Source organism: Microtus pennsylvanicus, chromosome 5 (genome assembly GCF_037038515.1).
Source record: "Microtus pennsylvanicus isolate mMicPen1 chromosome 5, mMicPen1.hap1, whole genome shotgun sequence".
Lineage (NCBI taxonomy): Eukaryota > Metazoa > Chordata > Mammalia > Rodentia > Cricetidae > Microtus > Microtus pennsylvanicus.
In genome coordinates this window covers 134,925,600-134,941,191 of record NC_134583.1, presented here as the reverse complement: position 1 = coordinate 134,941,191, position 15,592 = coordinate 134,925,600, and the positions used below count along the sequence as shown (strand labels likewise).

At 49.1% G+C, this 15,592-nt stretch overlaps 1 protein-coding gene across 4 annotated transcripts in view; it reads left to right on the top strand.

Moving 5' to 3' along the window:
• The window catches only part of Afap1l2 (actin filament associated protein 1 like 2), a 102,462-nt gene that overhangs the window by 57,119 nt on the left and 29,751 nt on the right, over positions 1–15,592 (top strand). For all 4 annotated transcript variants that reach the window (XM_075974510.1, XM_075974512.1, XM_075974511.1 and 1 more), the window contains 3 exons: positions 5,675–5,803; positions 12,430–12,504; positions 13,643–13,737. In XM_075974510.1, coding sequence (XP_075830625.1) covers positions 5,675–5,803; positions 12,430–12,504; positions 13,643–13,737 — 299 coding nt within the window. The remainder of the gene's footprint in view (positions 1–5,674; positions 5,804–12,429; positions 12,505–13,642; positions 13,738–15,592) is intronic.

The window sequence follows — 15,592 nt, the reverse complement described above, 5'->3', positions numbered from 1 at the left end:
CGCTGGGAACCTAGTGACTGCCCGGGTGAGCCAAGCTGGGGGGGGGGGGGTCCTGAGGAGGACCTAGTGACTGCCCAGGATGAGCCAAGCTGGCGGTGGGGGGGGGGGGTCCTGAGGAGGACCTAGTGACTGCTCAGGGTGAGCCAAGCTGGCAGTGGGGGGGGGGGGGGTCCTGAGGAGGACCTAGTGACTGCCCAGGGTGACCAAGCTGGCAGTGGGGGGGGCGTCCTGAGGAGGACCCTAGTGACTGCTCAGGGTGAGCCAAGCTGGCAGTGGGGGGGGTCCTGAGGAGGACCCTAGTGACTGCCCAGGATGAGCCAAGCTGGCAGTGGGGGGGGGTCCTGAGGAGGACCTAGTGACTGCCCAGGGTGAGCCAAGCTGGCAGTGGGGGGGGGTCCTGAGGAGGACCTAGTGACTGCCCAGAGTGAGCCAAGCTGGGGGGGGGGGTCCTGAGGAGGAGGCCAATGAATCGGGCAGTTACACAGTCTCTCTCTGCGTGGGCCTTGGAAGTCCCAAACAAGAATCTGATTGATGATTTGTCACCCCGAGCAGACAACCCTGAACTTTAACAGAGCCGAGATGGAAAAGCCCACACAAGGGCCTACAGTTTCCAGAATGAACTGCCTTCTTATTTTCCCCCTCCATCCACTGAAGACAAGGAAGAAACCAAAGTGAAAGCGTGGGGGATGGAGGAGGCGAAGGGAAATATGATGAGCAGGGCCCCTGAACTCAATGGGACAGCCACATTTCTCTGAGGGGTGGCCTGCCCTTCGGAGCCCGGGGGCTGAAGAATGTCACAGGGGTTGGTGCAAATTGGCACGCCGCTCTGTTGATTGTTATTCGCAAGAGCCTGTAGCCAGAGCCCTGAAAGATGTCTGGAGAGGACGGCTGCCTCTTGGGCCCTTGGTACCTTGCTGGATGTCTGTTATCTGTTATGTTCACCTTTCTCATTAACTTAGTAAGACTTGGAATCACCATAAAACAGTCCTCTGGGTACCTATCAGGGCAGCTCCAGAATGGTTAACTGGGCAAGGGAGATCCACCCTAAATGTTAATCTGGTTTCACCTCCGTATGCTCAGCAGATAACCCCGGTGGTGATGAGGACCCATCTGAGCCACTTCTGTCTCCCTGGGGCCAGGCACACTCTTTGGCTTAGTTTGCATTTGCTGTGTGAGACGTAAACAAAGATCGTTTTCCAGAAATTGGGAGGCTTTTGGGAAAGGACGAGGAAGTGAGGAGGCACTTCCAGCAGCATCCTTCTTCCTCTTCTGGTCATTCTGAAGTGGTGGCAGGGGCCTGGCCTCTTTGAGAGGTCCAGAAGTTCAGGGAAAACACAACCTAGACCCCGGTTTCCTCGCGAGGCCCTTTCACTTTCCGTGTCCACCGTCCCTGTGCTCCTTTCGTTCTCCACTAGCACTGCTTCTGCTCTGACCTCGGTGTAGTTTCGGCAGATAGGAAGCCTGTGAATGGCTATTCAAAACACAACGACCCCACCCGCGAAGGCTGGCATTCTGGGGACCGGATTCTGTCTTTTCATGCGTATGTCAACCCTGGTAAAGAACTTGTTAGCTTTATGGCAGGCCAGGTTTGTGTGCTGACTGCTGGTGCTCCAGGTTAGGGGGTTGGATTAGAGGCATCCCTCTCTCATTTTATGTCACATAAGAGCTGTCATTGTGCCCCTCCCCCCATTAATTTCACTCCAGCCATTGCCAGGGCTGTTTTACCCCTGTCCGTCTTCCTGGGTCCTGCAATGCCTCACCTTGAATGAGAACATTGTTAACTCCCAAATTTAGTAAGCCTGGGGCCAACTTTAGTAAGGTGGAGGCTCCAGAAGAGATGGCCCCCTGGCTCTGATGTTAAGTCTCACCTAGTGATGGAGCCGCCAGGATCATGGGTCCATCCTCTAGGGATGCTTCCCGTCCCTTCTGGTGATGAGTCTCCTTTAATCAGAAAGCTCGTGTCCCACTTTCTTGGGTAGATGTTTGACTACCTGGAAGCTCCCTTGTTCTCTGCGCTGTCTTCTGATATGCCCAGTGCACTCTGCCTTTCACGCTCCCTGGTTACTTTGAACCTGCTCGATGCGTCTATGGGTCTGATAAGCCATGCCAGGAAGGCAGGAGAAGCAGGGGCAGGGGTAGAGACACAGACTTCCAGCAACAATTCACTGCCTCCACGTGGTTTTAAAGCATGGCTCAAGCCAGCCCTGGTTGATACCAGCCTATACAAGCCCCGGTACTACTCCAGAAGCTAAGTTAGGAGGATTTCAAGTCTGAGACAGCCTGGACAGTGCAGTGGGTTCAGGGTCAACCAGGGCAATTTAGTGAGACCCTGTCTCAAAAAGCCAAAAGAGGCAGGGAGAGAATTCAGTTGGTAGAATGATGGCTTGGCATGTGTGAAGCTCTGGGTTCAATCCCTGTAATGAAACATTGATAATGATGATGGTGATGATGGTGGTGGTGATGGCGGTGGTGATGGTGGTGGTGGTGATGGTAGTGATGGTGATGATAATGGTGGTGATGATGGTGATGGTGGTGGTGATGGTAGTGATGATAATGGTGGTGATGATGGTGATGGTGGTGGTGATGGTAGTGATGATAATGGTGGTGATGATGGTGATGGTGGTGGTGATGGTAGTGATGATAATGGTGGTGATGATGGTGATGGTGGTGGCAATGGTAGTGATGATAATGGTGGTGATGATGGTGATGGTGGTGGCAATGGTAGTGATGATAATGGTGGTGATGATGGTGATGGTGGTGGTGATGGTAATAGTGGTGGTGGTGATGGTAGTGATGATAATGGTGGTGATGATGGTGATGGTGGTGGTGATGGTGGTAATGGTAGTGATGATAATGGCGGTCATGATGGTGGTGGTGGTGGTAATGGTAGTGATGATAATGGTGGTGGTATTGATGGTGGTGATGGTGGTGGTGATGATGATGACAAACTGGTCCACAAAAGCAGGAAACTGAGGCTAAACACAAGGAAAGCAAGCACCAACACAGGTTCCCAGTGGTGGGTAAGCTGCCAGGGTCCAGGTTTTAGAACAGCCCATTCAGTTGAACTTGTAAGTTGGCTTCAGTCAGACCAGTTGGGAAAATTATAAATTAGAAAAGGCATAGAGGGCATAGCTCAGTACAGTGCTGGCCCTGCACATGTGAGACATATATACATGTGTGTCTGCATGGATGTATCTGTGTATGCATGTATGGAAAACCAAGCTAGAAAGGCAGAACAGATCCCTTGGAGAAGCCTGTCTGTTCTGGTGTTTCAGTGAGGTGGGATAGGCCAGGTACGGGGTTTTCAGAGCCAGGAATTCATTTTCTTATAGTCTGGCCTTGAGGTGCTGTGCGTAAGTGGGTGAGTTTGTTTTTACTTCATTCTCTCACTTAGTCAATACTGGACATTTTGTGGGCGCCGTGGAGGTGCAAGCTAAATGCAGAGCCCTTTGTTGGAGGGTGTACATACACGGGGCCACAGGCAGCAACAGTGTGACCCAGACAGCGTAATAAGAGGGTACTGTAAGCTTCTGATTGCCACTATGACAAATTACCAACCTCAGAGACTCACGGCAACACAAATTCATTAACTTGTAGTCCTAGAGTAACAAAACATCCACTGAACCCTGATCCTCCCAGAGATGATCCATCCCTTCCCCTTTTCCACCACACAGGGTTCTCTTGCATTTCTTGGCTGATGGTTTCCTATTATAACCTCAGAGATGGTATTGTGGCAACTTTACTCCTCCTGGCTCCTGCCCTGACCTCCCGTCTTCTCTCCTTGGCTCTCACTCTTTCCTCTTTTCAGTGCACTTGTGATGGCTGGGACTCACCTGGAGAGCCCGGGAGCATCTCCATCCTCCAGTCCCGTCTGTGAAGTCCCTTTTGCTGTGCAGAGCAGTAGAGATGTCTTTTGGACCATGATTTAGCCTTCCTAGAAGCTGAGTTGGTGGCATGAGGTTATCTTCCCAAGGAGCCTGGTTGTTTTAGAGGCTAGCCAGGGTGCTGGGACGGATGCTGTGGAGAGCAAGGACTGGCAATGGGCAGCATTTAGACAGAAGAGACACTCACTATAATGTGTGAACCCCCAAGATGGTGGGGTGGGGTGCATAGATTTGGCCAAAGAGTACGGCAACAACTGTGGTGAGTGTCCCTGTAAGACTCTGGGGAGAGGGCTGGAGAGATGGCTCAGAGGTTAAGACTCTGGGGAGAGGCAAATCAGGAAGAGTTCTTTGTTGTAGCCATCCGTGAGCAGGTTTGTAGTGGTTTAGAGAGCTGTGTGTTCCAAACTAAGATTCACTTTATAGCTGTAGCATCTTCAGTGATGGAAGAACTTCTTTCCTCCTTTTTAACTGAAAAATCTTTTTCATATGTTATAACTCTGATCATAGTTTCCCTTCATCTCCTCCTGGACCCTCCTACCTCCCCACACATCCAACTCCTTGTCTGCCTTCTCTCTCTCTCTTTAGCAAACATACAGACAAAAGCAAACCAGAATTAACGAAAACAAATAAAAAGCACAAGAAACTCCCCCCCACACACACTTGCACACACAGACACACTCATACACACACACACTAGGTGCACACACAAAACCCATAAAAACACAAAATCAAAGTGGGAAGTCATGCTATACAAGCAGTAAGCTGAAGCCTGCCTAAACAAAGCAATATGAGACAAAACAAAAACAAAGCATTGACAGAAACACCACTGAGTCTGTTCTGAGCCGTCTACTGCTGAGCGTGGGGCCTGCCTCTAAGTGAGACTCCGTTACAGAAAACCAATTTTTCCTTTGTAAGCTGTTGTCGACTGGAGCTGGCTTCTTGGTTAGGGATGGGAGCTCGTGTTTACTACCCCCTCAGCACGGGGACTCTGTCAGGCTTAGACCTGTACAGGCCCTGTGCATGCTGCCACAGACAGACTCTATGAGTTCATATGTGTATGAGTCCTGTGTGTCTGGAAGACACTCTTTCCTTGGAGTCGTCCATCCCCTTTGGTTCTTCCAGTTGTTCTGACCCCCTCTTCCGCATCGCTCCCTGAGCCCTAAGGGAGGGGTTCGCAGAAGGCATCCCGTTTCGTACTACTTATTTCAAAGTCTCACTCTGCTGTGGGTCTCTGTATCACCTCTCATCTGCGGGGGGAAGCTTCTCTGGTGATGACTGGATGGGGCACTGGTCTACGGGCATAGTGGAATACCGTTAGGGGTCATGTCATTACTGAGCTCCTTTAGCAGAACAATAGTATTTGGTTTGATGGAAGAACTTTTAAAAAGAAAGCATTTATCTAAATGACTTGAGAAGGTGAAATTGCAAGACCATTGTCCCTTGGGAGAAAGATGAGAATCCTAAGCACAGCTGGGCCATAGCTCAGCAGCCAGCAAGGTCTTTGGAGGGCGAGTTCTCTCCTTGTTAACCATGAAGGCGGGCATCGGTGATGGAGGAAATACCCAGCCAAGCCACCACCACTTCGCCAGCAAGTGGTAGGCCTGTGATTCCTTTGGGGTTGTCTGTCTCAAATTCAAGGACCTGCTTTTCTCCCATGAAGACTCTGGAGCCGAGAATGCCCTTCTCAAGCCTCACAGGAGGCCTCCGGCTGGGACCACAGATCCTCGGTGGGTGTTGCTGGGTCTGTGGAGAGGCCGTCCCTGAACACTTTCTCCTGTGTTTGTCTCTAGCCCTGGAGCAGCTGCTGACAGAGCTGGATGACTTCCTCAAGGTTCTAGACCAGGAGAACCTGAGCAGCGCAGCCTTGGTGAGGAAGAGTGGCCTGGCGGAGCTCCTGCGGCTTTACACCAAGAGCAGTAGTAAGTGTGGTCCTGGGGCCTCGGGTACCCGCAGAGTGCTTGTCTGACCAGGCTGTCGTAGCGCAGTGTCATGGGGGCCTTTCATAGCACACCTTCATTTTCTCACATCTCCAGAGACCAGCTACCTGAGAGCCAGGAGTGTTGGGACCATTTGGAGCCCTGGCCTCCAGCTGCTCTTCCCTGCTAGAGATCTTTACTTTCCTTCTGATTTGAGTTACTGAAAGCTGTGTCAAAGTTGTTTACCAGCTCTGCTTCACGAGCACGTGTTGCCTTGCCTTGAGGATCAGAGGATAAGGTTTTCACCTGTTGGCCCACTTGACTGTTGGGTCTATAAGCCTCCGTGGTACTATTGAATAAAGGGCTTCTTACCAGTGACTAGAGGTCCATGTCTCTGTCTCTGTGTGTGTGTTTGTGTGTTTCAACCTCCAGCCCCTTCCCTGAAGCTCGCAAACTGTATGGTAGCGCATAGAGTGCAGACAGGCATTGTGCGCTGCACAGGAATCAGCAAAGCGCCTCTTTCTGAGGACTTTCTCCCTGGCATATCCTCACAAGGCCACCTCTGTGTGTGTCTTCTAATCTTAATCTTGTTAGGACTCTAGCCACATGAACTAGGATCACCCTGGCACCTTAGTTTTAGGCTCTCTGTCCAAATAAAAGTTCTGAAAGCCCAGAGATTAGGGTTTGCTATATGAATGGACACAGCTGAGCTCATAACAGTGGTCCATGGCAACCTGACTTGGCTGGGAACCCTCTTCACACTCCACATGCCGGGGGAGTGGGATTTTAAGTGGAGCAAGTCCAAAGTCCTCTCTTCCTACTGGTTAAAAGAGAGGAGACAGGAAGTTGTTAAGAATGCCCAGGGCTTTCTTGGGTAACAGGAGGTTGTTATGAATACCTAGGGCTTTTGTGCTGCCCACAGAAGCTGCACTTGTATGAATTCATTTCTTCATGACAACTCTATGTGGTTGGTGCTATTCCCACACAGGGAACTCAGGCTGTGGAGTATAAATACCTTGACTAGTATTATGTAGCCTGAGGGGGAGAAGAAAATATAATTTTAAGATTGTAAATTGCAGAATCATGAGTTCATAATTTTTCCACCATTTTTTGTGGTAGAATTTACATACAATAAAGTGCACAGACGTTAAGTATGCAATTCAGCAACTTTTGATAATTGTATACACCAGGGTAGCCCCTATCTAAAACTATACAGGATACTCCAGAGAATTCTTTCTTCTGGGCTGGGAAGATGGCTCAGTCAGTAACATTCTTGCAGTACAAACTTTGGAAGACCTGAGTTTGATCCCCAGCACCCACAAAGCCAGACCCTTCACAGGCACCTGTATTCCCACAGGGAGGTGGAGGTGGGCAGATCTCCATAGGGTGCTGGGCAAGAAAAGTAGGTGGGAAAGATACCCAGCATCAACCTCTGGCTTCCACGTGTACCTGCACAGGTGAGCCCGCTCACACGCAAACATAGCCACATTGTGTACGTGCATGTACAAATAGAAGAGGACTCACACACAAACGCACAGACACTTGCAACAAAAGCCAAAGAGTGATGAAGGACCAACATTTCTAGTTGACCTCTGACCCCCACATGCATGTGCACATACAGTGTTTTTCTTAAATCCAACCTTGCTGTTTTCTCTAATCTCCTTCCCATCTCCACTCCAAGGTAGGCCTTGCTTAAGAAGGTATCTGTTCTGGAACTGTGTGTAAATGCCATCATTCTGTGTCTACTGTGGCCCCCTTTGGAGACTCACTGGAGCCTTAGGTGTGCCTGTAGTTGGTTCCTTTCATCTCTGGAGTGTTCTACCTGTATTTACTTGTTTATGTCTGCGTGGGTTGTTCACGTTTTCTCAGTGGTGAAGCTGGAAGGCTGCCATGAATGCGCCTGTGCAATTCTTTCAGACAGGTGGTTTCATTTGTAGTAAATTCAGAATTGCTTTTAGAAGAAAAGCTTTGCGAAATCCTGGCAGCGGAGTCCAGCTGAATTTTATGCCCATGTTTGTGACTAGATCCTGTGTGAGGATGGTGAGAGCCATCAGAGGGTATCAGACCCATCTGCCTCTCAGCAGGAGTGGCCACTCTCCCTGCCAGGGGAGGGAAGTATTAACCCGCGTCAGTTGTCACAGTTCAGAATGCTCCCTGAATCTAGCCTGAATCTCGGGCTGTTCTTTGGGGCTCCCTTCCCCTGGTTCCCAGTAGAAAGTGTCTTCCCTGTGTGGCAGTAATGAAGTTGAAGTGTGTTCCTAGATTCCTGAAGTCATTCCCTTCTGGATACCCACGCCCCGTCATCAAGGGCCTGCCTTCTCCTCTCCAGGACACTGCACAGTTCCCAGGCTCTTAGCTTTGTATCCGCGTCTGCCAGGCTGCACATCAAAGCAGCACTGGTGGGAAACAGAGGGGAATCCACACTACAAAGAGGAAGGTTAGAGAGGGATGAGTCACCTCACAGAGGACTCATTGATGGAACCTTCAAACGGCAGGCTCCCAGACCTTTAAAGATGCAACACTGTAACATTGTCATAAATCTGTAACATTGGAACATTGTTACAAAGCTGTAAGTTTGTAACATCCTTATAAAGACTGCCCCAGTGAGGAAGCCAGCTGTCATCTGGTGCCAGTGTGCAGGCAGTACCTTCCGCTCCCAATCCCTTTTGCCTTAGTTCCCTGGAGGGTGGTTTTTATCTCTCTGACTTTCCAAACTCTTGGCCTCTGCTACAGATTGATGGTGGGGAGCTATGGGGATCTGATCAGGTGCCCCAGTGTGAACACCGCCAGAGATTCCCCAAGTCCATAGATGACTGTGTTCAACCATGTGGAGTCTTGTGACCCCCCCTTGAGATTCTCAGGGCTGACATGCATGTATTGGTTGCTACTACACACATCTGCAAACTATGCCTCCTGGTCTTTGCATTGCTAGACTACGGGGAATTAACACAGATGGTACCAATGGTGTTCTAGGACAGTGTGTAATGTGTGCAGTGACTCAGATTATGCCATTTAATCCTTAGCTCATAGTTGTAAGGGAGTTGGTGTTAATGCCATTAACCAGTGACATGACCAGGGCTTGGCAAGTCACTTGCCCAGAGAGCTCCAGCTGTGAAGACTGGAGCCGGAGCAGGCAGACCTAACCTCTGTATTCTCTCTCCAGTCGTCACCTGGATTAAATGTGCCACCCAAGACTGAATCCTGAAACACTCCTATTATACTGTCTGTCTTTCTCTTACTGCCCCCCCCCCATGCCTCACTGTACCTCCACAGACTCAGCTCTCTCTCTGTGAGGAGAGACGCTCTGTTCATTGTGGTCCTCACATGTGGGATGAAGAATGAGAGGGTATGTGTGTGGGCGGGAGTGTGTGTGTGTGCATGCATGTGTGTGTGTGTTGTATCCATGTCCATGTGAGCACACATGAGTCTGTCTGTATTTGTGTCCATAAGAGCACATGTGTGTGCACCTGTGTGAGTAACTTCATACTTTTCAATGGGATCATCTTTCTGGGCTTTCTGAGTTTTTTTTTTTAAATTGATAGGCCCTGTTTTTGACTGATGACAGGGTACAGATCGAATACTCTTCTAGCGGGGACTTGGCAGCCTGTGCTATGCCATGCCTTTGTCAGCAAGAAGCATGTTCCCCTGCTTTAGAATGTTCCGGTGGTTGCTCCTGTGAGAGGGACATTGCACATGCTCTGCCCATTCAGCTGTAGCCAAGAGGGTCAGCCCTTCCTCCCTCCCTTGCCCCAGTTCTGTGAGAAGTGCCACTCTGTAGATGATGGGTCTCCTGGCCCCCTATTGATAGGCATTTCAGTTACAGTGCTTCAAACCAGACCAAAGGTTCAGACAATATTACAATGAACAATTTCAAGTAAGATTCTGTTTGTGTCTGGAGCACGTCTGTCAGACAGATTTCTAACTGTGGAAAGGCTAGAACAAAGGACACGATGGTGTAAACTTGCCTTCCAGAATCAAATTCACGTGACTGTCAATTCCCAGTCTCTGGCAATCCATTTGCTTTTGCAGACTGGTGGCGAAGCCTTCCGAATTTGAGGAGTTGTGGTGTCCTTTTACCATTTCCTTATTTGGAGCCTTTAAGTTTCTTGCCTCTAATCTTTGTCAGCTAGAAATTGATTTTACTTTTCCATATTCCCTAAATTTGAGTTCTGTTTGGTCAACGGGCAGGCTTTCATCTTGATGGCTTTCCATCTGAGCAGAGAAGATGACCAAGGCTCGGAGATTAGGGGTTCTTTCCAGAAGTTGCCGCACACAGCATAGCTTGGCAGAGCTCTGTCTCTCATCTCTCTCCATCCCCATCACAGCAGCAGAGACATCTGGACAGGGGCAATGTTGGTTACTGGTCCTGGCAAGGCTGGCCACTGAAATAGTGCCACTGTGACTGACAGCTAGAACCCATCTGGCCTCCTTTTGACCCTCTGGGCTCTCTAGCTTCTTTGCAAGCCCTTGGCTGGAGTCAGCAGTCTATGGCCATGGAAGAGACTGCCATTGAATTGGATCCTTGGCAAAGGTTTGCACTGAGTCTATTGGCTCAGGAATACCGTCCAACCACAGGAATTTGCCAGCTGTGTGTCGCTAGGAAATGCAAATTAAGAGCCACAGAGGACCATCAAGAGGGTTCAAAAGAAGAGAAATCATGGAGGGTCTTCTCACCAGCTCTGAGAATGGGTGCATAGGGGCTAGGAACTAGGCATGTGGCAGGACACTGGCACCCCCCTGCCAGCAGGCACCAATCAGAATGGTGCCTGACCATCAGTAATTTAAAAGAGGACCTGGGTTGTAGTACTGAAAGTTTCAATCTGTAGGGCAGAACAAGGTATTGGTCCTCTTCACTTCCTGTGCCCAGCCTTCTCGCCCTGAGTGGTTTGTTCATTCAGCTTCTCCTCCTCCGGCAGCCTAAGCTGATCCATCTCCACCCTGGGCTTTGGGAGCTAAATGTCCAGGCCCTTAGCATGGTTTACTTTAATGCTAGACACTTCTGATTTTAGTCCATTCTGATGATTCATACTAGTGTGGGAAAGGCAGATAGGAAATATTTTACAACGCCAAGGGTCCAGAGACATCTTCAGTTTGTGGAATGCACCGTAGCTCTTTGAGGGATGAATGGCCTTTTGTTGACCCATTCTTGATGTGGGATTCCCCTCTGTAGATGAGCTGTTATTTCTCTTAATCAAGAGGTTTCTCCCTTTTAAACTAAATCTTACTTAATTTCCTGGTTTCCATTCTGAGGTCAACACCTCTTTGAAATACACTGGCTGATTTAATTCAGAAGTTTTTTCTATTATCCAATGTCTCTCTGCAGTTAGATCATTAACAGTCAAAAATTTTGAAGAATATACACAATAATATACATAATCCATACTCTCTGTGTATATTCTATCTTTACCTGGCTTATTTTTGCTCTATTACTTTTTAATATTTACTTTATTATCTTTACTCATTTATGACTGTCTGTACTCTTTTATATTACTTTCACTGTCTCTTTAAATGCTTTGTTTTATTTTTTGAAAGCTATTTTTTCTATAATTGCCTATACCCATTTTCTTTCTTTTCCTTAAGCCTCTGTACATTTTTTAAAGACATTATGACCCATCTAGAGGTTTATTTTCATCTGAATATGTTTGTATTGTGGATCACTGCTCTAAACTGTTAAGCAGGTATGGCTAGCACCAGAGCTGCTGGCTGCTTTGGCTGTTGGCTCCACCCTGCTCGGCTTTCCAACACAGCAGAGATCTGTTTACTTCCAGCTCTGGGAGCCATGTTTACCACCCCACCTTTGGAAAGCAGGTGGCCCATACTGCCACCAAGTAAAGAAGCTGCTTTGGCCTATGGCAGGGCAGAATACAGCGAGGCTGGAATTCCAAGCAGAGATAGAGGAGGAAAGGAGGCAGAGTCAAGTAGACACCATGTAGCCGCCCAAGAAGAAAGATGCCAAAACTTTATCAGTAAGCCACAGTTGTGGCGATACATAGATGAACAGAAATGGGTTAATTTAAAATATAAGAGCTAGCTAGGAGTATGAGCTGTCGGCCAAGCAGTATTGTAATTAATATAGTTTCTGTGTGATTATTTGGGTCTGGGTGGGCGGAAATGAAAACACAATCTCTGTTTACATATTCTAGCCCTAAAGCTCTCTCCCCCTCTATCCTCCACCCTAGGGTAGAAAGCCAGCATCAGCATCTTGTCATTTCTACACTAGAAGTCTGCCACCTGTCTCTATGACTAACTCTACACAGCTTGAAATCCCAAATGCTCCTTTTTCGTGATTAATTGCTTGGTTTTATTTTACACGTCTGGGTGGTTTGCCTATGTGTGTATGTGCATCACATATGTACCTGGTACCTACAGAGGCCAGCAGACGGTGTTGCAGCCCCTGGAACTACAGATGCAGGTAGCTGTGAGCCACTGTGTGGGTGCTGATGACTGAACCCTGGTTATCTCTCTGCAAGCGCAGCAGCTGCTCTTGACCACTGAGCCATCGTGCCAACCCCATGCCAAGTGCTCTCCCTGGGTCCTGAGCGTGCGAAGATACCTTAGGTGGGCAGGGTCTTTTTCTGGGGGCGAAACAAAGTCCCATGAAGCCACATCTCCTGCTTTTCCCTCTGCAGGTTCTGATGAGGAGTACATTTACATGAACAAAGTATCAGTCAACAGGGAGCAGAACTCAGCATCTCCACTTGAAGGTACAAGGCCCTGAGGGCTGCCGGGCTGCCTGGCTTCACCCATCCTCCTCACCTCCCTCCTAGCTGGTTCACAGACAGGCCCAGAGGTCTATTTTTGGAATCCATATTTTGGTGAATGGTATTTTGGGTTTATATATTTTTGGATGTTTCAATGGGGCCACCACCTTCTTGCCTATTGGACAAGGAATCTGCCCCTAAAATGTCTTGGCTTTTCCCAGCATCATCACAGGAAGAGGAAGTCATAATTCAGACATTCTAGGAGAGCGGCCGTGTGTGGCGCTGATCCCACGGTCCCAGCCTGCCTCTTTGGGTGAAAGTCTGCTTGAGGGAGGGAGGGAGGAGAAATGGTGGTGTCAGCAACTGTGATATTAAAAGATGAAGCTCACAGCGTACTCTCAGGCAGCACGGGTTCTCTCCTGGAAGGACTGGGGCCTTGTCTCTGACATCTTACTCCTCTGCCTAAAGAGTTTTCTCTTAGACCCTCTGGTGTGTGTGTGGCCAGAGCATTATAGAACATTTAGCAGCAGGGGTCACATGAAGGTTTTCTATAATTCCCAAACAGAAAGACATGGAGAGAGTTGAGAAGGGGTTCCCCCAGAGACTCTGCAATATCCTGATAAAGGCTTTTCTTGGGGCCCTCAGCAAGCCTGCACTGTCTTGCTGGGCTGGTTGAACTGGAGAGCCTAACTTCTTAGGTGCGGTGCCCACACCCTTTCCCCACCCTCCCCCAAGACAAGTCAGGGTCTGAGAAGTTCATGCAGTACCGTGGCCACTCGAACTTCTGGGTAAATGGTGGGAGGAAAGAGCCATAATCACCAGGTCAGTGCTTTGTGTGGCTCAATATAGTGACAGCCAAGAAGCTGCCCTGCCCCCGAGGTTCTGTGGCTGGGCCATTTTTGAAAATGGGGCAGGTAGGGGGCAGGTGCAGAGCCTTCCAGAAACCTCACACTGGCTACTTCTGAGGAATCTGTGTAGGGCCAGCCATTGCTATGTCCTATTCTTGGAGGAATTGCCTGCCTGGGTAATTAACACCTGCTCAAATAGAATACACAGGACAGGGCCAGGACAAGTGAGCAGACATCCCAAGTAATGAGAGCCTGTGCCCCTCACTGAAGCCTTCTCCTCTTGCTGCCTACAGTGCCCGAGGAGCAGGGTCCACTGACCAATGGGGAGCCCAGCCGGCACTCCTCAGCCCCACAGAAGAGCCTTCCAGATCTTCCTCCACCCAAAACGGTGAGTGTCGAAGCAGGACTGATCTACCTCCTGGCTGGAGCTCTCAGAGGTTGCATTTGTCCCCATGGGTGTCTATCAGTCCTCCAAGCGTCTGACACATTCTGAGCACATTCTATGTGCAGGAGACAGCTCGGGGAAGTTGGAACACAGGAAGCCTGGCCAGGACGCTCCAGGTGCTGTGAGCAATGTGCCTGCGGAGGCTTTGTCAAATGTTTTTGTCAAGTGTCACTTTGTACCTAACACTGCAGGGCCATAAACTGCTCTGGTCACCAGTCCGTGCGTCTGTGGCCTTCTAAAAAGATAATTCTTAGCCAAGTGTGGTGGCTCATGTCTATAATTCCAGCACACAGGAGTCTCAGGGAGGAAGTTATTCATGAGTTCTAGGCTGGCCTGGGCTACAAGGGAGTTCCAGGTCAGCATGGCCTAAAAGTGAGACTTTGTCTCCAGTATAGAGAAGAGAAAAAGAATTCGTGCTACATTGCATCTTATACTTGAGACCCGCCGGTCTGTCTTGTAAAGCTTGGATAGGGACGTCCTGTTCCCACCATGGTGCCTAGGTTCCACCTCCTGCCCAACAGCAGGGTGTGCAGCCTCCTCATGCTGACTTTTCGCTCACTGCCCTGCTGCCCCCAGGTTGGCTCTGCCTCAAAGACTTTGTACTCTCGGGCTACTGGCTTGTCTGTGACTGACCCCTCCTCTTCTCTCAGAAGCTCTTAGACTTTTCTGGTCTGGACAAAGAAGCCACTGTATTCCTGCTCTGTCTCAGTTACATTGTGTCCAACCATGGCCCCCACCATTCCTGACATTGTTGTCTTATTGTTTATCTCCTCTATGAGATATAAGCTCTACAGGACAAGGATGATACCTTTTATCCACCACCTCATATAGTATCTGTTCCAAGTAGGCCATATAGAAATAGTTACACATTGGGATGGGTGGCTAGATGGATGGGTGGATAGGTAGGTAGGTTGATGGTGATTGGATGGATGGATGGATGGGTAGGTAAGTTGGTGATTGGATGGATGGATAGATGGGATAGGTAGGTAGGTTGATGGTGATTGGGTAGATAGGTAGGTCGGTTGATGGTGTTTGGGTGGATAGGTAAATTGATGGTGATTGGGTGAATGGCTGGGTGGATAGGTAGGTTGATGGTGACTGGATGGGTGGGCGGACGGGTAGGTAGATTTATGGTGATTGGGTAGATGGGTGGGCGGATAAGGATGGATAGGGATGTAGGAGGGTAGATAAATGGATGGGTAGATGGATGAGTAGATAGTTATGTGGATGGGTGGATGGATAGCTGGATGGGTGGTGGGTAAGTGGATAGATATTTGGATGGATGAATGATGTGTAAAATCATAGATCATACAGTCCTGTGTCAGATCTCACTTTGGCCAGCACTAGCTCTTTGACCACGAGCAAGTTATGTCAAGTCTCCAGCCCTTTGCTCTTCAGTGTTTAAGTGAGTGATGCTGACATCTGTCTGACCAGATGGACCGGTTCACTGGGCTGAGTCTGTAAGGCACACAACACTGGAGGTGCCACACTAAGGCAGCATTCGGTGTGGTGAGTCACAGTGTTTACATGTTAGGGTATGCTAGGTTTCTATTGCTATGATAGACATTGTGGCCAAAAGTGACTTGAGGAGGACAGGGCTTATTTCAGCCCACACTTCCAGGTCCATCACTGCGGAAAGTCAAGGCAGTAACTTAAAGCAGGTAACTAGAGGCAGAACAGAAGCAGAAGCCACGGACAGTGTTTCTTTCTGGCTTTCTCCCCCGATTTGTTCGGTGTGCTCTCCTACATCATCTAGGTTTGCCTTCTCAGAGGTGGTACTGCCCACAATGGCCTGGAC